This window comes from Malania oleifera, chromosome 11 (genome assembly GCF_029873635.1).
Source record: "Malania oleifera isolate guangnan ecotype guangnan chromosome 11, ASM2987363v1, whole genome shotgun sequence".
NCBI classification, from domain to species: domain Eukaryota; kingdom Viridiplantae; phylum Streptophyta; class Magnoliopsida; order Santalales; family Ximeniaceae; genus Malania; species Malania oleifera.
In genome coordinates this window covers 5641292-5668286 of record NC_080427.1, presented here as the reverse complement: position 1 = coordinate 5668286, position 26995 = coordinate 5641292, and the positions used below count along the sequence as shown (strand labels likewise).

General features: G+C 37.3%; 1 protein-coding gene across 2 annotated transcripts; it reads left to right on the top strand.

The window, feature by feature from the left end:
- Window positions 1–486: 486 nt before the first annotated feature.
- On the top strand, window positions 487–26329 carry LOC131168243 (uncharacterized). 2 transcript variants are annotated; one of them, XM_058127544.1, is made up of 3 exons: window positions 487–1596; window positions 2137–2222; window positions 25905–26329. In XM_058127544.1, the coding sequence occupies exons 1-2, from the start codon at window positions 700–702 to the stop codon at window positions 2182–2184; spliced, it is 945 nt and encodes a 314-aa protein (XP_057983527.1). In that variant the 5' UTR covers window positions 487–699; the 3' UTR covers window positions 2185–2222; window positions 25905–26329. The 2 variants fall into 2 exon arrangements, with proteins under 2 accessions (XP_057983527.1, XP_057983528.1); XM_058127545.1 differs by having other exon boundaries at window positions 492–1596; window positions 25908–26329.
- Window positions 26330–26995: the final 666 nt, after the last annotated feature.

Here is a 26995-nt window from a genome sequence, read left to right as displayed (position 1 = left end):
TATCTCATTTATATTCTCTCACTTAAATTTCTGTATGTGTATGTTTGTTTATTAACGGTTACAATTAATTACATACACACATTTAAATTAAATGAGATTTACTGCAGACGTGTATGCCTGAACTTATAGTTTAATTATTTTACATACATGCGTGTGCATTGAATGAGATATGATTTGTGGTGAATCGGCGAAATGTTTAAATTAATCAAAAATTTTTTAAAACCGAATTCACCTCCTCTTGGGATCATACCAATTCCAACAAAATGGATCAATTCGGCCTGACCTATTTATTAAATATGTCATTTTATATCAAATATTTAAAAAATTTTAAAATTAATAAATAATATTTTTTAAAATTAATAACCCATTTATGACCCATTTATTTAAGGGGGGATTTAAATTTACATTGTAATCACTCATCAATAAATTGATCAATTCAAATTTGAACTTGTTTAACCCCCAACCCGTTTATGACCGCTCCAACCTAGCCCGTTAACGGGTTTTGCCATCCCTAAACAAGATCCTTAATTATCATAAGTCGTTTAAGCCTCACAGTCGGACATGTTCAGCATGCCGGTTTACATGAAATTGCCCGGATCCCATCCTTATTCGTTTTCCCGACCTTGACATTGACTGCTCACTCTCATACTGTACTCGACATCCGCACTTCCTCTCTCCGTCGCTCGCTAGGGAACAGCCATGGACGACCTCCCGTTGCAGAAAATCGCAGTGTCGGGCCCAACCCTAGCCTCCATGATCCAACGCCTATCCACCTCACCCGGCGACTTCGACGGCCTCCTCTTCGGCCGCGTAGCTCACGAACTCCCCTGCAATCTTCCCGACGACGACCCTTCCTCCGCTCCTTCCGATGACCCTTCCGCCCTCGTCGCCACAGTCACGGGCTTCTTCTGCTCCACTGCCACCACCTCCTTCTACGATTCCGCGGGCCGCCTCCGCTCCCCCGTTCTTCGCCGCGTCCTCGCCGACCGTGCCCCCGGCCTCTCCCTTCTCGGTTGGTTTTCTGGTCGCCGTAGAACCCCTCTTCGTCCTTCAATGAGGGAGTCCTTGGTCTCCCATTCTCTTTCTTCGGCGTTCCAGTCGTCTTTTCCTCTCGGCAACTCTCTCGATTCCTTCAATTTCAGGCCTTGCGTGTTCATTCTCCTCGCGACTCCCTTATCCGAGCAGATAATCCACACGCACGAGTACCGCGCCTACCAGTATAGTCTGTCTACGGATTCTTTTGATCCCAAATCGATAAATATTATCAATCTTGGCCCTGCTTTTCGTGGGCATTATGGGGCGTTCAACCCTTGTTCTCCGTTTCCAGCATTGTCCTGTGAATTGAGGAGTTCAAGCTCGGTAATGGTGGAGGATAAGGATGAGGAGAGTGTGAGTCATATGAAGCAGATGTCGAAGGACCAGCAGGAGCTGGATATGTGCGCAAAGGGATTTCAGATTGGGAATTTGAGTCGATTAATGGGTTCGGATGCTGCAAATTATATGTCAGGAGTGGAGGACTTGTATGAGAAGATGCTTGTGAAGCTGGAGGGATTGGCCCGGCTTGTTGAGCAGTCTTCAGCAAAAGTTCTTGAGCAGGTGAGTCTTTTTGTTGATGAAGACTGCAGATGAAATTGCAAGGGTTTTGCCAAGGGAATCCTCTGCTGGTTGGTTCTAGGCGTTACCTAGCTTCTCGTTGTATGTTGGATATAGTGATTCACTAATTTTCAAATGCAAATGTCACAATGTCCTTCTAGTTAGTGTAAAGGACAGTTACAGGTTTGACCAAAGAAGTGAAGCATCATTTCAAAAATCCGATGAAACTAACAGATATGAAGGTCTTAAAATTCCACAACGTACTTTTTTGGGATACTTTTATCTCCTTCCTATGCTTGTCTTTTTGTCAAATATAAGGGAAAGTTTGTGCATTTTTGCCAGAGCTCATAGACTTTTGAAACCTCAGGGAAGGTCCACATCTTTTTGCCAAACATCAGGGAGGTTTGTAAAAATTTTGAAACCTTAGTTTGTGTCTTTTTTGCGAAACCTAAGGGTGGTTAGTGCCTTTTTCCTTTCTTGTTATTGCGGTTGTTCTTTTTTTTTTTTTCTAGTTTATAATATTGCTCTCTGAACTTTTGTCAGGAAAATCAAAACATGAGGTTAAGGTACAAAGTTGCTGCTTTGGACTAATGGTTTAATGCTTCCCCAATGTTTTTGTATGATGTGAGGTAAATTTTTTTGGTTACAACTTAATACATTCTCATAAGCTTTGCTTAGTGAAACAATTAGAGTAGTTATCTAGTGAAACATTTGTATGTAATTTTTCATAAATACCATGGACACCATGTCATTCTCTAATTTATGCCTAAAATAGAGTTAAAATTAAATGAGCTAATAATAGTGTGTGGCCAGTATGCTTTAAGTGTTTAACAAAAACATAAACATATATAATCATCGTTTCCGTAATTGTAAAATTCGTAGCCCATTTTCATCATATGAACAGCCCCATAGTATATAACAACAATTACATAAATGTACAGATATGTAGGATAGGACATGCTCTCAAACTCTATACCATGTATAAATCCCCACAATCGGGGTTGACCACCCCTATTGTCTCAATACAGCCTGGGTCCACGATCAAGATGCAAACTCACACTAAGACTGCCCCTACTGTCTCAATACAGCTTGGGTTCATATAGATCAAAAGTATGATGCCCTCACTGGCCACGGATCCGTGCCTACACTATCAGTTCCCAGGGTTCCTAAAGCATATCGTGCAATTTAAGTAATTTAAACACTCTTTTGAAATCATTTCACAAAACACATCATTTCGTGAAATCCGGCCCGTAGCCGTCAAATAAATTTCTTGCATTTTCACAATAGTTCCAGTATTTCACAACATCAACACCTGCCACATAGTTTTCCACATTCGAAAACAACCCGAAAGTAAATATAAATAGTTAATATCACAGTACGAGTTTTAAACAACAAAAACAACATTTCCAACTGGTGAAAAGGTCAAGAATGACAAGTACAATATTTTAAAAAAATAACATTTGAATTTGACCGGTTGGTTTTGAAAATAAAGCTGGTTTACCGAACCGAGGCCGGAAACCCTAAAACCGCCATAACTCGATATCTAAAAGTTATTTCAACATTTCAATCGATTCATATTGTATAAATCACTGTATTAACATAACCCCCTTACTTGCGTGTGAATCGGAGTCTGACGACCCGGAACTCAAGCCCTAGCTTTCCGAACCCTGAACCTAAACGGTTCAAAACAACGGCACGAAAACCCCGAAACCTAATGTTCGAAGAACAACACTTCAGTATAATATGTTACTTTCCTATAATAGATATAAATAAGGCTTATATGTCTTATTTTTATGCAGCAGTTGTATTTAACTTGATGATTTCATTGAGCACCCAATATTCTCCTTTAACAATTTTTAACATGCAAATTGTGCTTATGACTTATGACTAGGCACTAAAGTAATCTTTATGATTAATATTTCGTTGAGGTAATTTGAAGCCTTATAGTAGAGAAAATGTCTTTTCCATTGCAATTTTTATGCCAAGTTGCTTGAGTTTTGTCCTTAGTTGGTATTTTATCTACACAATTATGACCTTCTTTAGCTTTGGAAGCTGCCAATTTGAATGCTGTCCTTAATTAATTCATCATCATGTGATCATATATGCTTGTTACAACCATATGTTGGTGGGGAAATTGTAATTTGTCAACTTGTTTCTATGGACTAAACGGCCACTGCCTGAAAGGACTATGTCCAGGGGACCGCTCGCTGACTTAGACAAGTCTTTTTTGTCGGTAACCCTGGACCAATCAATCGAAGAGGGAGGGGGAGCAGCATCTTATTCGCTCAAAGGGTGTGTACAATTGTTGATAGTTCACCTGCTTGAGTTCCACGATGTGAAATGAGACCTAAAATGCACCACATATAGGCAGTAAGAAGCGCATTGGTCCGAAAGGTTTTAACATGCATATGAAGGAGAAGAGATTGTTTTACGTCAAGTGAATGCCTATTTTTTCATTCAGTTACACAATTTTGCTGAGGGTTATGTGTACATGATGTTTGATGAATTGTGATAACCATACCCATTAGGCCACGTGTTAGGAAGGGCTTAGACGATAGCAAATTATGAGGGTCAAGCTAAAACATAAATAGCATAAGAGTTGGGGCAGAGAGAGAAAATAGAAAAAAAAATGATGGGGCATACTGAAACCAGGTGTGACATCTGACAGCACTACAAACCAGCAACAGCCACCTGGCAGTTCTGAAAAACCAGCAGCAGACACCTAGTGCACGGATGCCAGCACTGCAGGACCCCTTTTGCCACCAGCTGCTATGGTCCTGCCATGTGTTCAGCTGCGGTCTTGACCTTTCCATCCCTGCAAAGCAGCCTGAACATAGAAAAGAATACCACAAACTCTTGCTGAAAACCCTAGTTCGAGAGAGAGAGAGGGGGTCGGGGAGAGAAAGGGAGAGATGGCTCTGCAGAAAATCAGGGAAATTCAGAGAAAATGAAGAGAAAATACAGGAAATTTGGAGGGGAACTTAAACTAAGTTGAAGAAACTGAAAATCAAGGTAGGTGTTCTTAATTTTCATTTATTCGCCTAGAGATTTTGGGTATCCAATGGAAACAAGAGTAGAAACTTGCATAAATCTGACTCCTAATAAGGAAGATTTAAGCTTGTTATTTCTAATTACTTGATATGGCTGCATAATGCATATATGTTTTCTTTGCTTATCATAGTTGCATATCTTGTTTAGTTGGGAAATTTTCATGTGATAGACATTCATCTTGTAAGGATGATGGTTATACTTGCTATGTCAAAGTTTGTGTATGCATATGTTGAATTGTCATAATGTGAAATAGATGGCATCATGGTTGTTGTGGCTGTGAAATTGTGGAATTTGAGCAATTAGGGATTGTGTCTCCTTTGAGTGAAAGACCCTAAACCTTCACAAGGTATTTCCGCTTTAAGCAGTGGTTGGCCGAGCGGGAATTTGGCACTTGTCAGTATTTACACATTAGGTGGTGGTTGGCCAAGCTGGAATTTGACACTTGTTTGAGATAAACTATGCACTTAGTTGGGATAGCACTGCAATGTTGGGAAAAAGAATGTGTAAATGCATACTATTTGGATGTTTTGCGATGGTCAATTTAGATGAACAGATTGCCTAGAATAAAGAGTGTGTTCATGCACCTTATGATCGTGCATACATGTAAGAAATCCCTTGTTAAGTATTAAAATCCTTATTTGAATAAGGAGTTTGTGCATGTCTACTGAGCTTGTGGTTACTCATCATATTCCTTAATAATTTCAAGTTCAAACTAAAGGAGAGCTCCACTTGTTAGGTTTTCCAAGATACTACCATTTTGACATGTATTACAAGTTGGCAAGAAGACAATAAGGATACTAAGCGTGCATTTAGTTTTGGCGGTTATGTATGTGGACTAGAGAGAGAGAAAAATGTTGTATGTAAAGCATAGCCCAATGTAAAGAGCTCGTCACTGGATAAAAAATGTTTTTAGTTGCTTATGAAATATATATATATATATATATATATACGTTTTTTGTTTTCAACAAATATTCACTCTTAATTGGCTTTTAACTTGGTTCCAAATAATGACTTGCAAAACAAGTTCTTGCCTAGGCCTAATTACCCCATTGGAGTTTAGATGGAGTCACAATTGGTCGTGTGCCAAAAAACACGGACACGACATGAATAATCCCTTTGGCCAAGCAAAAAGACTTAAGCTCATTTTAAACAATTCAAGTGCATTATCAAATTGAAAAATTTGAATACCGATGCCAAACGGAGTTTTTATTTCCTGATGGAATTGAGTAAATACATAAAAAAATTCAGACCTACCTTTTAACAAATAGATATAGGTCATATGCAAAAAATCACCCACAACACAAAATATTGATGACCAGCTAAATTCTTGACTCTACATAGACCCCAAATATTTGAATGAATAAGAGAAAACAATGATTTACTATGAGACTTGATTCTATACGGAAAAGATGCCCTAATATGCTTTCCCAACTGGTAGGTAGAACATTCAAAAATGAACTTAACATAAAAAAAAATTGTAGTAGTTTTTGAAGGGATGGATGACCCAAATGAGCATGCCACTGATCAAAGAGAAACACCATGAGTAGAAATTGAGGAAGCCGTATGACAAGAATTGGACCCATCATGATCACCACCGAATAGTACATCCATCCTTATGACGCTCTCCACCAATCCTCTTCTTCATTTGGAAATCTTGATTAAAACAATGAGAAGGAAAGAAGGTCACAAAACAGTTATGAGACTTAGTTAATTGACTAACCGATAGCTGGTTCAGGGGAAATTTAGGCACATATAACACAGATGAAAGAGGAATAGAAGGAAGGGAGAGAATATGGCTAGAATTAGAAACCGGTGTAACAGAACAATTAGCAAGAGTAACCTTAAGAGTATAAAGTGGTGGGGCTCAACCGTTCAAGGACTCGAACGTATTAGGACTACTTGTCATATAAGAGGAAGCATCGGAATCTATAACCCGAGATGAGGAAGATGAAGAGGCAAGAAGCCCGGTTGGACTTGAATGGGCCGTAGTAGCACTAGATTTAAAAGATTGAGTTTGGAGTTGTTGACCATGCAAAAAAGATTGTTAAACCCTTCAAGACATGGTTGATGATGTACTCAATTCCCTAGTGGGGTGGCTAGGTGCATTTGAAGTGTCAACAGTAGAATCGCCCTTTGCAAGACTTATTCACTCAAGCTGGTTTCCCAAGGAGATCTCAACAACAATTAATGATATGATTTTCGTTGCCACAATGTTCACAAATGCAAGAATTGCCACAACGAACTCCTCATCATATTATACAACTGCTGCCATGAACATAATTCAAACCTCATCCTCATCCTCCAAAACTTCCCCTACTACAGATAGAGGTAATATCCATGGCGGGCTTATCGCAGGAAGGAGCCTGAGGAGTCAAGCAGCACACACTAACACCAACAACGTTTTCAGAACTTCAAAAAACCAAACCTTGCGACACTTCAAACTCTCAAAAGTCCAGAACTTCAGTAGGCAATAATGACTACAGAATTGAGCTTACAATACCCTAGGAGGAATTACTTAACCACCAAAAACAGGGCAGGTTGTAGTAAAGTAATACAACAACAAAAACAGCAACAACAACAACAACAACAGCAACTACTACTTACATGTTTTCTATTAAGCATACGTTTCAAATGCCCAAATCATCTAAATCTCCCTGCCCTTATTTTGTCTTCGCCCGGTGCTATGCCTAAATTATTACATATATGCTCTTTCCTAAGTTTATTTTTTAATATTGTACCACTCATCCACTATAATATTCGCATTTCGGCAGCTTTTACTCTTTGTACATGTTGTTTCTAGTTGGCCAACATTCTGAACCATGAAGTATAGCTGGCCTTATTTCATAGCCTTCATGGTAGCTTCATTGATCTTACCTACCAAATAAAAGGTCTGTTCAGGAAGACTATCTAATTCTCCGGAAAGGATCAATTGAAACCCTTTAATTGTTTTCGTTAAACTGACATATTTCCTTGTAGAACTGGTAAATACTTATGCTACAAAAAAGGGTTGTGATAAGAAACGCTCAATTTTTCGTGCTCTTGCTACGGTTAAAAGGGTCTTCTTCTGATAATTCGCCCAACCCAAGAATAGCTATAATGTCCTAGAGTTCTTTGTAACATTGTAAAGTTTGCTTAACTCTTTGCTTAGTTTCATAATGCTCCTCACCAATGATTCGAGGTTGGAGCATAGTTGATGTTGAATCTAAAGGATCTACTGCTGGATATATTTCTTTGCCAGCCAATCCTCTTGATAGTACGGTAGTAGCATCTAAATGTGCAAATGTAAAGCTTTCCTTTTAATTTTATGGGTATTATACGATCATACAACATGCTTGACGCACTCCTCCATTTAACCCAACTTGCTTTAATTTTATGTGTAACATCTTCTTCAATTTCCCCTTCCGCTTGCATAATGGATGGATCCAAGATGTTGAAGTCTAGTAGTGCTAATAATTTCTTGATTATCAAGTTTAATCTTCTCTTCGCTACTCCTTACGTTACTAAAATTACATTTCATATATTTTGTCTTATTCCTACTTATCCTACTTTGGACTCTAATGTAGTTCTCTAAAGTTCTAACTTAGTTTCTACTCTGTTTCTGCTTTCATCAATCAGCACAATATCATTTGCAAACAACATACACCAAGCAATCTTGTTTTGAATATCCCTAATAAGTTCATCAATCTTTGAAGTAAAAAGATAAGAACTCAAAGTAAAAGATGAGATGTTGTCCCAAAGGAACCACATTTCCATCAGGCATCCCTATCATTCCTCCTTCCAAAACCACAAATGAAATAGCTAAAAGTTCCTCTACCGATTTTGGACAAAGCCAACATTCTCCCAAAACACCAAATAACTTATTCCATAACCTCCAAGAAAAATCACAATGCAAAAAAAGATGAGATGTTGTCTGAGAGTTATTACAGCAAAGCACACAAACATCTGAAGAAAGTGCCTTCAATGGTCTCCAAATCTTCAACAAGTTATTTGTGTTGATTCTATTAAGCACGGCCGACCAAATAAAAGCTTTAATTTTTAGGGGTACTTTGGCCTTCCAAATAAGAGAATAAATAGGAAAAGAGGAATTACAACTGTTCTAGGACTCCCACAAGGATTTACAAAAAAATATAACCCCGAATGATCCAAGGACCAAGAATGAACATCTCCCCCCACCCTTAAGAAAGATGACAATTATTCAATAAAATCAACAAGGAGGGCAGCTGAACTAACCCTTTATCATTAAGAGGTCTCTAAAATGAAAATCTCAAGAAGCCAAAGGACTAACTGGATCACCAGAAAAATAGAAATAATGCAATTCTGCCTTGACCTCAAACGGATGAGGCAAGGAAAATATGCGGATGAGACACCATTCCCCAACCAAGGGTCTTCCAACAATGAATCCAAGAACCCCTTCCCACTATAAATTTAGTGTGAGGAATAAATAAGGGATAAATTTGAGCGATAGATCTCCACGAACTCTGCGAAGAACATCTAAAACTAACACTAGCATCCCATCCATTCTCACACAACCCAAACTTGCTTCCAATGACTCTATGCCAAAGGGAAAAATCTTTTAGGGGAAAACGCCAAAGCCATCTAGCTAAGACAACGGTGTTTTTAAACTTCCAAGACCCAGCCACCTCCATTTTAGACCTACACACCACATCTTAACTCATTAAATGATCCCTATGAAGCCTAACTCAAGATGACAATAAATCTCTCATAATTTTCTTAATCTTACTAGCAATCCCCACAGGAATCTTAAAATTGACAAGAAAAACAACAAGATACTAGATAGACAAGCATAAATAAGAGTTATTCTACCCCCAAGAGAGAAAAGAGCCCCCTTCCAACCATCCCACCCTTTCCCACTACTGAATTCCAAAAATCCACAAACCTAGGATTACCCCGCAAAGGAACCCATAAATATGTCAAAAGCCAAACCAATAAACAACACCCCATGTCAAGGACCACTCCCAAGCACGGTTTTCAGGCACATTATAGCTACAAAACATTCCTGAGATTGGCACATTTGAGGCTTAGTAGCTTCATCATAGGCTTTCTCGAAATCCAATTTAAAAATGTAACCCCTTTCTTTCTCCTTCGAATACCCTCCACTACGCTCATTCGCCACCAAAGTAGCATCCATCATTTGTCTACCCTCCACAAACGCACTTTGAGCACTAGAAATGATCTTATCAAGCACTGCACTCGGCCTATTAGCTAATAGCAAAGTGCATGCAGCAGTTTTAAAAATCAGTGCGTAATAGATTTTATGTACATTATGTAACTGTATTGCTGGCTTTGAGACTGTTACAGGGCAACATCTTAGAGGTCCTCCGATTCACAACCATAACGACGCTTATGGGTTGTTACACTGTCAAACTGGCTGTGAGTGACTAAAATAGATTTTTGAGTCCTTTTTATTTTTTTCTGCATATTCCCTTCCCTTTTCCCTTTTATCGAAACTCAAAAGCTCAATTTTAAGTTGACTTATTTTCGTTAGTAATTTTTTTTAATAAAAAATGACCCATTTTGAGCTTATTTTTCTTGACATTAGAATGCATTGATTCAATAACTAGCATTCACATAAACTTAACTTTTTCTCTCATTAAATTACTTGTATTCATATTCTAATTTCTTTCATTTTTTTTTTCTTTTTCTTACACTTAATTTGGAGACAAAAATAAGCTCTATTGCTCTGCATTTTTGTTCTTGTTTATGATATGAACATTCTATGTTTTTGTTTTTTTGATAACAAAAATTCCATAGGACTGAAAGAGTACAAAAGGTGGCATTTTAAGAGGGTGTCTCTGGGCCACAAGGGTCCTTGTTTTGCGAGGGTAGGGGGAGGCTTGTTACTGTATGCAGCCTTATCTTTGCTTTATGTAGAGAGGCTGTTTACTTGGACTCAAAACGGTGATCAATCGGTCACAAAGGAACAACCTTACTGACCCAAGGTCCATCTAAAAGATGGCATTCTATATTTTATATTTCTTTAATATTTACGATTTCTTAGTTTAAACTTATAATTAATAAAGTAGTGAAAAGTATGAAATGCATGTTGCTTCTTGCCAATAACAACTAGAGCAACCAAGGGACATCCAATACTTGTAGCTATATACTATATTTAAATTGATTAAAAATTACTTCAAATCATTTAAAGCGTATGTTGGATTATAGGATCTAAACATTTGAATCTACATATTTTTAAGAAGTTTGCTAATGAAAAAAATGAATTCATGGGCGTGGTATCAATTATCCATCATGCAATGTCCTTAATAGCCACAATTGTTGCACTCTGACCGTCAATGTTATTTAGAACATGGCATGGAGGCCAGCCAAGTTATGAAGCAATGATAAAATAAGGGCAAGTAACCAGTAAATTTAAAGTACATGTCCCTTTTTCTTTTCAGAGAGCTATAGAGAGATCAAAATCACTAGATGGACCATTGGTCAAAAGGAAGGACATTACCTTGAGTTGAATTTAGGGAACAAACTAAAAATGGATCTTCAAATGCATTAGCCATTGGTTGAGGCATAGATTGATCTTTTTGACATTGATATTGTTTTGCAGGGAGGTTTGCTGGTATCAAGGACAACTAGATGATGGAGGATGGCTTGTAGATAATTCTTGGAGATGATATTTTGTTTGAAGATTTAGAAATTATGGATTTTGTTATAAATTTGTAAATTAAAATCATTTAGAAGTTTAGTTAGTTTAGGGTTATTTTTTATAGTTTAAGTACTTTGGGGTTATTTTATAGTTATTTAGTTTACTTGGCGTTATTTTATAAATATTTTTTTAGTTGTAATGTTAGGTATATAAGTACTTTCTTTGAAATGTATGAATCAACTATCATTTGAATGTGTGGAAATACCCGATCCTTGATTTTCAGGGATACCGTTGCAACAATTCTAATTTTATTATTAGTGACTACGTTAATTTAGGAATAAAGAGATTCTGGAAAATTCCTTGTTGTGAATAAACTCGGATTTTGCACAGCGGAAATTAAACGCAGCAACCAATGAAGAACAAATATGGAACACAAACACGTAGTATATATGAAAGCAAGAACAACACCGCAAAGAATTACGTGGTTTGGCAATGCCTACATCCATGGGAGCAATCGGCAAAGTTTCACTATATAAGTGTCGAAGGACACAATACAATACTTCTTACAATGATCCTCTCTTCAAAATGCACTCAGACCAGTGTATAAATAAAGTTCCCTTCAGAGGTTTCCCCCCAAATCCCAACCAACTTAACGTTCGTATTCAAATTTTGAATTCAGATTTGTTGCCCAGAACAAAACCGTTGACAGTTTAAGAGAGCCATCGATGGTTGCTTCGACGGAAAGATACCGAGAGCAGATAATTCTGGATTTCAGTCAAATCGTTGAAGGTTTCTCTGTTTCCCCCAGATTGTTGAAATTAACTATGTTTCTCCTCCTTGTGTATGTTACCTACTCAAGAACTCAAGAAATGAGCCACCAAACACAACAATCTCCACCTTGGAGAATTTCTACCCATTAGGAGAAATTGAAAAAACATAACTCAATGCTCCACCTTGACCTTGGAACGTTAGGTTGAGTCCTTCTCCCTTCTAGCACTTGGAAACATGAAGCAAGTTTAAGCAATGCTTGAACTTTTCAGTAGTAACCGGTTTTGTCAAGATGTCCACTGCATTTTAAGATGTGTGAACCTTCTCCAATATAAGTTCACTTGAAGTAATCAATTCCCAGATCCTGTGGAACCTTACATCAATATGCTTGGTTTTGGCATGGTATACTTGATTCTTCGCCAAGTAGATGACATTTTGATTGTCACAATGCAGCACAATTTCACCTTGCTGTATATCCAACTCCTTGACCAAACCGGTAGGCCATAAGGCTTCCTTTGCAGTTTCGGCAACTACCATGTATTCAGATTCAGTTGTAGACAATGCCACCAAGGATTGTACCATGTACCTCCAACATATAGGTCCTCCAATAAGGGTATATACATAACCCGTTGTAGACCTTTTGTCATCCATATCCCCTGCATAATCAGCATCAACAAACCCCACAATTAATGGACTATCCTATTGCTTGCCGAACATGATGCTATAACTAGAAGTACCTCTTAAGTATATACAAATCCATTTGACGACTTCCTAATGCTGTCTACCTGGATTAGAGAGAAACTTACTCACCACTCGCTGTATGTGCCAAGTCTAGTCTTGTACACATTATGACATACATTAAACTCCCCACGATGCTAGCATAGGGGACCTTTGATATGTCTCGGACATCCTCATCCGTACTTGGGCATTCAGCAGTAGACAATTTAAAGTGACTTGCTAGAGGTGTACATACCGGTTTAGCATCAGCCATGCTGAACTTTTCCAACACCTTCTCCACATAACCGTCCTGAGATAACCACAACCTCCCTGCAGTTCTGTCCTAGTGAATCTCCATCCCAAGTATCTTCTTGGCTGGACCAAGATCCTTCATGTCAAACTCTTTATGCAACAAATCCTCTAACTAATTTATCTTAGTTAAATCATTCGCAGCTATTAACATGTCATTGACATACAATAATAAGAAAATAAGAGAACTATCATCAAGCTTCTTAACATACACGCAACAGTCATATTCGCATCGTCTGTAGCCTATCCTGATCATATAGAAATCAAATCTTTTGTCTCATTGCCTTGGAGACTGTTTTAGCCCGTAAAAAGGCTTCTTCAACTTGCAAACTAAGTGTTCTTGCCCAGGTTCACTGTATCCCTCCGGCTGTACCATATAAATTTATTCCTCTAAGTCACCATGGAGAAATGTCGTCTTCACATCTTTTTGTTCCAAATGCAGATCATAATGAGCTACTAACCCCAACACTACCCTGATGGAAGTGTGTCGGATCACAGGTGAAAAAATTTCATCATAATCTATTCCTTTTTTCTGTGAGTACCCCTTTGCCACTAACCGTGCCTTGAATTTCTCTCATTCCTTTTCTGAAATTGTTTCCTTCTTCTTATATACCCATTTGCAACCTATCGCCCTCATCCCATTTAGAAGCTCCACCCACTCCGAAGTTCGATTCTTATGCAGCGATTCCATTTCCTCAATCATGGCACCCATCCACCTACTTTTCCCCTGGCCGTGCATTGTTTTTGATAGTGCCTTTGGATCTCTGTATAGGAATATTGTCGACTTGCTGGTTTCTCGAATTAAAACCCCTTGCAATCGGGGGACCAAGATCATTATCATTGCCCTGAGTTTCTAACTCCACCTGCACAACATGTTCGTCTTTGCTCCAGTTTTCTGGCTTCTGTTTCTCTTCATCAAATTTTCGAGTATGCTTCACTATAGCTTTCTCATTGAAAACTATATCCCTACTGATCATCACCTTGTTTGCCATTGGATCCCACAACTTAAACCTCTTTACAACCTTTTGATATCCCAAAAAGATGCAGCATCTAGACGTTGCGTCAAGCTTCAATCTCTCCTCACTAGACACGTGAACATAGGCTGGACAACCGAATACCTTCAATCTGGAATAGTCTACCGCAATTCCCGTCCAAACCTCCTCTGTCACTTTCCCCTCTAGTGATGTCCTTGGTGATCGGTTTACCAAGAAACAAGCTATACTAACTGCCTCGGCCTAGAAGTTTTTCGGTAGACTTGAATAAAGCCTGAGACATCGAGTTCTTTTAGCTATAGTTCAGTTCATCCTTTCAGCCGCACCATTTTGCTGAGGTGTCCAACGAATAGTGAAATGTCTCTTAATGCCCTGCTGCTCACAAAACTCTATGAACATAGAATCAGCGTATTCAGTCCCATTGTCTGACCTGAGGTATTTGATTCTCCTCCCAGTCTGATTTTCCACTTCAATTTTTCACAACTTAAACTTGGCAAACGTATCAGACTTCTACCACATGAAGTATACCCAGATTTTCTGTGAGTAGTCGTCAACAAAACTCACAAAATAAACATGTCCTCGTGATGCTACTCTAACATGCCCCTAAACATCAGAATGTATATAATCAAGAATACTTTCCGTCTTGTGAATAGTTGATTTGAATTGTGCCCTATTTTGTTTCCCAAGAACACAAAACTTGCAAAAATTCAGCTTTCATGTTTTCATACCTTTCAAGAGTTTCCTCTTGTGAAGTTCTTTCATATCATGTTCACCTATATGCCTAAGCTGCATATGCCACAAAACGGTTTCATCATATTCAGAATTTACGACTACAGCTTCACCTACAATAGTAGTTCCCTGCAGTGTGTAAATATTTCCATCTAACTTTTGCCCTTTCATCACCGTCAGATTATCTTTGCACACCTTCATAATCCCACTTTCGGACTTGTAATTAAATCCGTTACAATCCAAAGTGTCAAGTCAAATGAGACTCTTCCATAGGTCCGGTATGTGTCTTACATTACTCAAGGTTTTTATAGCACCATCAAACATTTTAATTCTAACATTTCCTATGTCAATGATTTTACAAGAGACATCATTGTCCATAAGAGCTGAACCTGAATTTACCAACCTGTAAGTGCTGAACCACTCCTTATTTGGAGTCATATGGTAAGAACATGCCGTGTCTAGGATCCATGAGTCCGTGACGCGATCCTACTCGACGAAACTAAAAGTACATCACCATCACTGCAAACTAAATTTTCTTCTTGAACTACATTTTCTGATTTTGAAGTCCCTTCATACTTTTCAGCGTTTCCTTTCTTCCAATACACTCCGGTTTAATGTGCCCCTTTTTACCGCACTTATAACACCAAATATCCCTTTTCTTCTTGGATTTAGTTCGGGATTTTTGAGTCGATCCATTTTTGAATTTTCCTCTCCCACGATCATGGTTACCTTTCCCCACAAGTCCTTCTCCGTGTGAATTTTCATCGTAGACTTTCATCCTTTGATGAAACCCCAGCAACACACTTGTCACCTCTTCCAAATTTAGGGTCTCTTTCCCCCATGTAAGAGTGGTAACTAGGTTCTCATACGTGTGAGTCGCTGGCAAGGAATTCTGTAGCATCAACGCCTTATCATCCTCTTCAAATTTCACATCAACCCGCATTAAATCACTTATGATTTGATTAAATGTGTTGATGTGTTGGTTTAAGTTTGAACCATTCGCCATCTTAAGCCAATAAAGATGCTGCTTAAAAAAAAGTTTGTTAGTAAGGGATTTAGACATGTACCGGCTATCAAGCTTTTGCCAAACAGCCGCAGGAGAATCTTCCTCCATGACATGATAAAGCATTTTATCGGCCAAACACATTCGTATTGTAGCAATAGCCTTTGCCTCTAATTCCTTCAAATTAGCCTCATCCATACCTTCCGGTTGAACACTGTACAAGGCCTTCACCATCCTTTGCTGCACAATCAAATCTTTCACTCCTCTCTGCCACAAACCAAAGTTTCCAATTCCATCAAATTTGACAAACTCAAATTTTGTAGAGAAGTGCCCGATGCCATAACAACAATGCATAGCGGAAATTAAATGCAGCAACCAATGAAGAACAAATATGGAACGCACACACGTAGTATATGTGAAAGCAAGAACAACAACACACAGAATTACGTGGTTCGAAAATGCTTACATCCACGGGAGCAATTGGCAAAGTTTCACTATATAAGTGTCGAAGGACACAATACAATACTTCTTACAATGACCCTCTCTTCAAAATGCACTCAAACCAGTGCATAAATAAAGTTCCCTTAAGAGGTTTCCCCCAAAATCCCAACAACTTAACGTTCGTATTCAAATTTTGAATTTAGCCTCATTGCCCAGAACGAAACCATCGATGGGTTCAGAGAACCATCGACGGTTGCTTCGACGGAAAGATACCAAGAGCAGATAATTCTGGATTTCAGTCAAACCGTTGATGATATAGAGAAACTGTTGACGGTTTCCCCCAGATTGCTAAAATTAACTATGTTTCTCCTCCTTGTGTATGCTACCTACCCAAGAAATGAGCCACCAAACACAACATTTCTGATTTCTCTATTAGTTTTTTTCCTATTTTGTAGTTCCCTATATTTGACTAGTTTCCTGATTTTGTGGTAATTGGTATCTCGTTACCGAATATAGTGAAAGGAATTTTTCTTCCTTTCATTATATAAAGGCTATACATTTATCATTAAGGAATAAGAGAATTATTTTCTTCTCTAAAATCAACATGGTATTAGAGCCACCTCTGAACCGTAGATAGATGACAAAATATGGGATGACAATGGCTCAGCAAAGTCAATCCTTCTCTGAAGTCACCTCCCATCTTTTGCCCATTACAGGGCTCAAGCTCAATGGACATCTGGCCTCCTGTGACGAGAACCACACACAGCTAGAATAGAGTCTATTCAGCAAAGAACAAATGGAACTTTTGCAAAAATTGATCAACTAGCAACAATCCTCCAATACCTACCAGATCCTTGGCACACAAAAGGTAATTTTTTAAACGCTCTCAGTGCAACAAGAGAGAAAATCAGCCCGTGGATTCAAGAGCCTCCAATCACGTGACTGGAGATGCAAGGATTTTTAATATTTATAGTCCATGTCATGAAAATTTTTCTGTCAAAATTGCAGATGGGTCTCTCTCAAGAGTAACAGGAATAGGTTCTATGGTTATATCAAAGAACCTCACCCTAAACTCCGTCCTCGTAGTCCCAAACTTAGATTGCAATTTACTTTCTTTTGGCAAACTCACTAAAGAGCTTAACTATGTTACTAAATACTTCCATAACTCATGTGAATTTCCGGACTTGAATTCAGGGAAGACGATTGACAATGCTAAGATGTGCTCAGGGCTCTATATCCTCAAGGTTGGCAATCTTTCGGAACAACAAACTCACAAGGTAGATTCGGACAAGGCAAACAATCAGTCTAAAAAAATTTCTTTTTTTGTTTCTTGTTTCAATAATGATAGTGTAGTTATGTTATGTCACTATAGACTAGGTCATCCAAATTTCGCGTACCTTCAAAAGCTTGTTCCCTCATTATTCAGCAATAAAAATCTAAAAGATTTCAGTGTGAAGTTTGTCAATTCGCTAAACATGCTCGTAACCCTTATTCAATTCAACAATATAAAAATCCCATCCATTCTCAATGATCCACAGTGATGTCTGGGGACCTTCACGTATCAAAAATATTACTGGTACTCGTTGGTTTATTTTATTTGTAGATGATCACACTAGGATCATTTGGGTGTTTCTCATGAAAGAAAAATCAGAGGTTGGGCACATCTTCAAAAACTTCAAAACTATGATTCAAACCGAATTCCGTACTAAAATAAAAATCTTTAGGACTGATAATGCAAAGGAATACTTCAAACACATTCTTGGAGATTACCTACAAAGTCAAGGGATTATACACCAAAGTTCATGTGTTGATACTCCTCAACAAAATGGAGTAGCGGAAAGGAAAAATAGACACATTCTGGAGGTTGCTAGATCACTTATTTTTTCCACTCATGTCCCAAAAACTTCTAGGGGGAAGCCTTTCTCACAGAAACTTATCTCATAAACCGAATGCCTTCTCGTGTCTTAAACTTCCAAACACCTTATCAACTCCTTCTTCAGTCTTATCCCAACACCCGAATTGCCTAAAAAATACCACTCAAATTATTTGGGTGCTCTGTGTTTTTCCATGTTCACCAACAACACAAGTAAACTCGACCCCAAAGCACTCAAGTGTATATTCCTTGGTTACTCTCCAAACCAAAAAGGGTACAAATGCTATTCCCCAGTTACAAAAAGACTATACACTTCCACTAATGTTTCTTTCTTTGAAAATAAACCTTACTACCCCAAATATGATATTCAGGGGGAAAATCTCATATAGGAATACCAACTTTGGGATATTGATGCCACAACAACCAACAACCACCCAAGTCCAAAACTCACCATCCCTCCTATCTCAACTACTCCTACTCCTACTCCAAACCACAGTCACCAGATAGAAACAGAATATGAAAATCTTCCACCTCCTTCAACTCCCTTTGAATGTCCGAAACCTGCAACCAATGGTGAGTTCATTGTATATTCTCTGAAGGAGAAGATTCAAGAAGATTTAGAGCAACAAGCACCTCCCAAGCAAAGTCAAGAATTTGATCCGAATGCAAGAACACATGAAACTTCACTAGGTATCACTAACTCTGAATTCATCATTGATGAGTCTACTGCTAATGACCTTGATTGTACCATTGCTTTAAGGAAAGGTAGGAGATCATGTACCAGTCATCTAGCTTCCAAACATTTGTGGCAAATCTGAACAAATTGCAGGTTCCTAACTCCATTCAAGAAGCCATTTCAATTTTGGAATGGAAAACTGCAATATGGGAAGAAATGCAGGCACTAAAGAAAATTGGAACTTGGGAGATTTCAGACCTATCGAGTGGTAAACATCCAATAGGATGTAAATGGATATGTATTGTCAAATACAAGGTTGGTGGAAGCGTGGACAAATTTAAAGCGTGATTGATTGCAAAAGTGTTCACTCAATCCTATGGCATCGATTACCAAGAGACGTTTGTTCTAGTGGCCAAATTAAACACTATTTGGGTACTACTATCATTGGCTGCCAATCTTGACTAACCTCTTCACCAACTTGATGTTAAGAACCCTTTCTCAATGGAGACCTTACAGAAGAAGTCTATATGGACATCCCTCCTGGCTTTGAAACACAGGCAACTATGAATAAGATATGTAAGCTCAAGAAATCCCTTTATGAACTGAAGCAATCCCCAAGAGCTTGGTTTGACAGGTTCAACAAAATAGTGAAGAAGTATGGGTATTCTCAACGTCAAGTAGATCACACTTTGTTTATCAGACACTCAACCAAAGGAAAATTGGCGATTCTCATTATGTGTGTAGATGACATCATCTTAATAGGTGATTATGAATACGAACTGATCAAGCTCAAAACCTTACTTGCCAAAGAGTTCGAAACCAAGGATCTTGGGAGCCTAAAATACTTCCTTGGAGTGGAAGTAGCCCAGTCAATAAAAGGAATTTTAGTGTCACAACAGAAGTATGTACTAGATCTTCTTAAAGAGACAGGAATTCTTGGGTGCAAACTAGCTGAAACACCTGTGAACTCAAGTACTAAGCTTGGAGCTAATAAGGACAGTGTTCTAGTGGACAAAGGCAGATATCAAAGCATTGTTGGGAAGCTGATTTATCTCTCGCACACCAGACCTAATATTGGGTTGTCGGTTAGTATAGTTAGTCAATTCATGAATGATCCAATTGAAGAACATATGGAAGTTGTCAATCGGATACTGAGGTACCTTAAAATGACACTAGGTAAAGGCTTGTACTTTAGGAAAAACACAAGGAAAGATGTTGAAGTGTTCGCTGATGCTGACTGGGCCGGATCAATAACTGACTGAAGGTCAACATCTGGTTATTTTATGTAAGTGTGGGGAAATCTAGTAACATGGCGAAGTAAGAAACAACCAGTACTTTCTCAGAGCAGTGCAGAAGCGGAGTTCAAGGCTATGGTACTCAGAATTTGTGAGGGAATATGGCTGGAAAGACTAATGAGAGAACTAGGAATCATCACTTCTGAACCAATGAAGGTATTTTGTGACAACCAGTCAACTATTAACATTGCAAAGAATCCGGTGCATCACAACTGGACAAAATATGTGGAGATAGATTGCCACTTCATAAAGGAGAAGATAGAAAATGGGACAGTTAGTATGCTATGCACGACAACAAGTTAGCAAATAGCAGATATCCACACTAAAGCTCTACCAAGGAAGAATTTTGAAGATTTGAGTACCAAGCTTGGCTATTGAAATTAAATATGTAATCCCAAGAGTGGGGGGTGAATCGGGTAATAAAAAAATTCTTAGCGGAATTTCAGTTTACTTTAACCCTTTTTAATTTAAATCACCACAACCACACAATTACAATAACTAATCAGCGACCGTACTATACCAATCAACAATCCTAGTTATATATGAATGCTGAAAAATACAAACCAAACCAAAGTTAAACTTCAGTTATATCAATATTCAGCTCAGAGTTCCAGCAACAATTAATAACTTTCTCAAGACACCAAATCAGTAATATGAATTAAGTAATTTTGATACCTCTGCTGCAATTAGGCACTCAATCTCAATAACTTTACCTCTAATTCTTGTCTGATTTTTAATCCAACAACACAAACCAGCATACAATATGGTAACTTGATAAGTTATTGAGATTGAGTGCCTAATTGCAGCAACAACGAAAACCCAATATTCAGCAAGTTCTCAATTAATTTTAGATCATACGCGCAGATTATAACTTGCAAGAATTAAATAGTAAGGGAAGAATAGCGAACACAAGATTTTTTACAAGGTTTGGCCATGCCTCAAGGAACCCGCTTTGAGGATTTCCTTTCCTGCTTCGTTAACCAGGTGAAGCTCCCCTCTCTTTGTTCAAGGTGGAGACCCCCCTCTAACGAGAACAATCCTCCCGCTGGGCAACGATTCAATAACCTGAACGGTCAATACAAAAACAGCAATACAACTTTGTTTGTACAATGAAAATACTCTTCAACAGAGCAGAATTTTTACACATTAGAGCACAATATACTTCAATAAATCAATATGAAAGTGAAGCTCAAGAATATATCACCAGTAATCTGATTGTAGAGTGTGAATTTCAGAAAATCAGATCAGAATTTCGCTAGGTTTTCAGCAAGAACTCATAGTAGCCATTCAGAATGATTTTCAGTAGTGTAGCATGAATTTAGAATTGTATGTGAGTATTGGTTAACCTAATTTGCGAAAAGATTAACTTGATATTGAGTAGAAACCTTAGTTACCGTTTTCCCCAAGTTTGCTTCAAGTCTGGAAACCCAATCATTCAAATTTAGAAACAAAATCCGTGCTACTATAAGTTTAAAACACAGACATCAGTTGAATAAGCCATAGGGTCAGTTGCTTGATCCCATTCTGTTCTTCTCATTAACAAAGTCAATAGCATATCAGTCGCCTTAGTACTAACTACTTAGTGTTTTTCAAATTCTTAATTCCGAAACTTAAATTTGTTACTTGGAAAACTTATTTTAGACTTTATGAAAATATTTTCCATGTTTTAAAAACAGGTCTCCAAGTCCATAATGAATACTAAGAGCTTCAACTTCAATATTGAGTATGGAAGTACTTACATGAGACTTAACAAGATAAAACTATTTAAGTTCCTAAGTCTTCATGTTGTAAAACTTTCAATATCTATTTGAGCTTTGATCAATACTTCAATATTCTTCGTGTTCCTCATGACTTGTAGCTTTAAGTCTAAGCTTCTTACAAAGTTCTTCAAGCACAATTGCTTGACTTCATAAACATTGGAATCCTGAAACTTAACTTAAACAAACACATTAAGTAACTTTGATTTGTTATCATCAAAACGAGATTAAGCTTATTAACATCTATGCCTAGCTTGAGGGGGAGTGTGGAAATACCCCATCCCTGATTTTCAGGGATACCGCTGCAGCAATTCTGATTTTATTATTATTAGTGACAGTTAATTTAGGAATAAAGAGATTCTGGAAAATTCTTGACATCTCTATTAGTTTGTTTCCTATTTTGTAGTTTCCTATATTTGACTAGTTTCCTGATTTTGTGCTAATTAGTAATGTTACCGAATATAGTGAAAGGAATTTTTCTTCCTTCCATTATATAAAGGCTGCACATTTATCATTAAGGAATAAAAGAATTATTTGCTTCTCCAAAATCAACAGAATGCAGAACTCCAGACTGTTTTTCCCTCTTTTGTATTGGTTCCTCCTTTCCCCTTCTTCCTCATCCTTTTTTTTCTCTGTTCACAGACTCTCTCTCTCTCTCTTTCCAACTCTCTGCTCTGACTATAATATCTGCCATGCTGTCTCTTCTGCTTGTAACGGTTCTAATTCTCCTCCAAGGTTTCTTTTCTTCTGTCTCTGCCTCTTCCTTAACTCTCACTCTCTCTCTCTCTCTGATTTTCTGTTCCTGTCCTACATCACTAGGTCTAAATGCAAGAGGAATAAAGGAAAGAGGGATTGAGGAAACTGGAGGATTAGGAAGATTAGGAAATAACTAAAAGATTTGAAGTTGGCATCTTTGCTGATGAACTGACAGTGGGAAATTCCTATTGAATACAATCGTAGGCTAAAAACACAAATTTAAGTGACATGTGAGTTGAAATAAGTTTAGCCATTCAAGGAGTATGACTATGAACGTTGCAAAAACATTTACATGTATGTAGACAAGAGAGAAGGGGTCTTGAGTTGGAACAACATGAAAAGAGAGTTTGACTGTTAAGAGTGGAAGATGGCTGGATCATTAATAAAATAGCAGGTGACAACAGCATCGACCCATTATAGTTTGGACTAGACAAATGAAATATAATAGAACTATTATTCTGTTGAAATATTGATCCTTGTGCTCTACCAATCAGTTCTGTGGTGTAAGGAGGGGCAATCATAAAATCACAAGGTGTGTACTGGTGTGTGTATACGTGCACAGGCGCTTGCACGCACACACAGGGTGGATCAAAATACACCATGTGTATAACAAGCCATCCCTACACCGCCTTTTGACTTTGTGGATCAGTTTTTGTTTGCTTTTTTTTCCCTGATTTATATTTATGGAGATCATGCACATCAGAGTTCAAGTTTGTAAACCTTTAACCATCCTTTTTTTCGGTAATAATTGTATTGATCAGTGAATGACTTAAAACTTTTAAGTTAGACGTATCTAGTGGTGGAACACTTAAATGTCCAATCAGACGTATCTAGTGGTGGAACACTTAAATGTCCAATCACCTTGAAATTTGCCATGAATAACATGGATAAAATAATTATATCCAGTGGTGAAGTTTTTCAGAAACAAAATTTATGAAGAGTTATGAAACCTATGAGATCCACAGGCGCTTGCACGCACACACAGGGTGGATCAAAATACACCATGTGTATAACAAGCCATCCCTACACCGCCTTTTGACTTTGTGGATCAGTTTTTGTTTTCTTGCTTTTTTTTCCCTGATTTATATTTATGGAGATCATGCACATCAGAGTTCAAGTTTGCATACCTTTAACCATCCTTTTTTTTCGGTAATAATTGTATTGATCAGTGAATGACTTAAAACTTTTTAAGTTAGACGTATCTAGTGGTGGAACACTTAAATGTCCAATCACCTTGAAATTTGCCATGAATAAAATGGATAAAATAATTATATCTAGTGGTAAAGTTTTTCAAAAACAAAATTTATGAAGAGTTATGAAACCTATGAGATCCCAGATTTACACGTGGTTAATTTAATTTTTCCCAATACATGTGCTATATCGTTACATGCAGGTGTGATGATATTAATCATGTATTGTTGGAAGTTATAAGAAAATAATGAGTGATTGACTGGGGAGATGGATCTGCAGTGCTAATGATTTGGTTTTTCATTATTATGATAACTTTGGGATGGAGTGCTGTGGCAATAGTGAATAGGGTTAGAGAAACAAGGACATGCTGTTTACTAGGCAAAATCAAAGGGAGGTTCAATTCCTTCAACTTGACAACCAGATTCTGAAAGGGAAGAGGCCAATTTTGAAGGGAAAAGATAGTCTATTAAAGGAGTCCTAGGAATATTCCTCTATGTTGTGTCCTTTTACACTCATTCTATCGTAGGGTCACTCCATATTCCTTTCAAAAACAATAATTGGCCATAGCTGAATTTCTCATTTTTAGGTTTCAAATTACCATTCAATTTTCTTTTCTACTTCTACTATATATATATATATATATTTTTAAACAAGAAAACTATTTGACATGATTACATTATATTCTATTTCAAGACAATGACCACATGGCCTTAAAATGAGGATAATTTATAGACTGCATGAAGGGGCTACTCCTAGCATTCCTTGTTAATGATGATGTTAATGGTGGGTATTTGAATGAAAAGATGATGATGTCTAGGGCTTGAGGTTACTCTAGGGTGTTCACTTTTGTTTTGTAGTATCTAAATGTTTAGAAATTAAAATTTGTTATTTTTACTTGTTATCCTTTTCTACATAGCTTTGTGAACAAATTTCTTAGTTTGAATGATATGACTTGTATAATCAACCAACTTGTTTTTTGGTAACTACTGTTGAACTTGTTTAACCGTTTTACCCATATTTACTTCCGGGTCTTATCTTGTGCAACTGCAATTGACCATTAGCTTTGGTGGCATTTGGTTTGTGATTGAATTCGAAATTTTGAATCCGAATTGCAATCATAATGTATTGGAATCGGAAGTGGAATGTCAAATTCTTTATGTTTGTCTTGACATAGAATTGGAATTCGAAATGTATACATTTGAATATTTGCAGATATAAGAATTAGAATCAATCTGAATTGACAATTAACTTACTGCATAGAATAGAGTTGTATGCGCATGTACATATGGGTGCGCATGTGTATGGATATGATATATGTATGTACACAATGCACGCATGTTTGTTTACATGCATGTGCGCATGATGGATTTTTGTGCCATCTATAAATTCTTGTGTATATGCATGTGCAGTGAGAAGGACAGTATTGGATTTTTTGAAATTTTTATAGTTTTAATTGGAATTAGAATCTGACTATGGTTAGGAGGTTGGAATAAAAATGTGGGCTAAAATAGAAATTTGACTTCTGCATGGAATGAGAGTACACTCTGCAAGTTGTAATATTAATGATTGATTTCAATTCTCAACATTTAATTTATAGGAATCCAAACACCACCTTTGTTTCATTTGGTTTTCTTTGCTTTGTGCCATTTTTCTATAGAATGTGGATTTTGGTTTATGGTATTATCAAGAAAAATAAATTACATCTGTACTAGTAGGATGCAAGATGAAGCTATTTTTTGGATTGAATATTTAGTGTGATCTCGTTATTATTACACAAGGAATTATTTGACATCAAAGTTCAAGCTATTAGCCTCTACTAGGTTGTATGGTAATAAATGAATACTGTATATCAAACTTTTTCACATTTTTCTGCACCTGTCACCATGGTTGTGATACCATCTCAAGAAGCACTTGACCTAAAAGCTTGAGTTGCTAGAATGTAGGCCAACACTGTATATCCAGCTGTAGCCATTGTAAAATTGTAGTAGATATGATATATTTGCTCTCCTCTCTATCTCTCTCTCTCTCTCTCTCTCTCTCTCTCTCTCTCTCTCTCTCTCTCACGTGCGCTTGCATGCACACACACACATACATACACGCATGCATATTTTATTGATTCTGGTGTGATCATTTGCAGCAGGCACACATTCAAGTATTCCAGTGAATACGTGACAAACCCTATAATCACAAGGTGGCTATCGATGCATCATCATTTGGCTGAGTTTCTTTGTTGGCTGTTGTGCTGCAGATGGCTGGTTATTTTGGAATTGCCGTTGGTGCTTCTTGTGTTTGGTGGTTTTTAAGATGAGACGTGTATTAGCACAAGGGTGTATAGTTGTGGGAACTGCTGTTTGTAACTTCATGCATTTGCAATTTTTGGGGTGTTCTTTAAAATAGGGAATGCTTTAATACCTTCTCTTCTATTCTATTCAATTGTGTGCATGTATTTTTACCCCCCCATGAATGACTCTTTTCTGTTCGTTTTCTTTCCCCTGATTCTGTAATGAGTGCACCTTGGTTTTATTTTCATTTTTTGAAAATTGATTGTATTTCGTTAGAAAACCTTTTTTTATCCTAATAATTATTGATGCCGAAGGGTGCGAAATTTGGGTCAGGTAGTTGATGAGTTTCACTTAGATGAGTTGGGTTCAGGTTAGCAGCAAACAAATTAATAAAACAGTGACCATACATATTCAATTAATCAACAACTGCAAATGGGCATTCAACAAATAATAATAAAATTAATAAATTTAATTTACATAATCTCATTTATATTTCAACAGATTCTAAGTAGAATTGTGAGAAAAAATATCTTAATGGTTTAGTCCACTGATTTTTCAAGTCTTGTGGTCTTATTGAATTGATTGTTTGCGAGCACATAAAATAATAAGATCCCCGCTTTTAGCAAAAACCGCAAACCAGCCTCCCCACCCCCCTCCACTCATTCCTATAACAAAGAAATACAGCATTATATTTTTTGTTTTTTGTTTCCCTGCTGATGTATTATATATATATATATATATATATATATATATATAATATTATTTAGGCATTGTAGGTTTGACAAAAAGATAGAGACGTTCCTTGAGATTTAAAAAATTGAGATTTAAAAAATATAACATGCTTCACTCGATGTTTGCTAAATAGACATAAATCTCTCTTAAAAGAATTTATCTTTTTATTAAATACTAGAGATATTTGTGTCTTTTTGACAAAATTCAAGGGAAA

Coding starts and splice junctions, on each gene's coding strand:
- LOC131168243 (XM_058127544.1), top strand. CDS start 700: ATGGACGACCTCCCGTTGCAGAAAATCGCAGTGTCGGGCCCAACCCTA. Junction 1,597..2,136: donor CAGCAAAAGTTCTTGAGCAG/GTGAGTCTTTTT, acceptor AACTTTTGTCAG/GAAAATCAAAACATGAGGTT.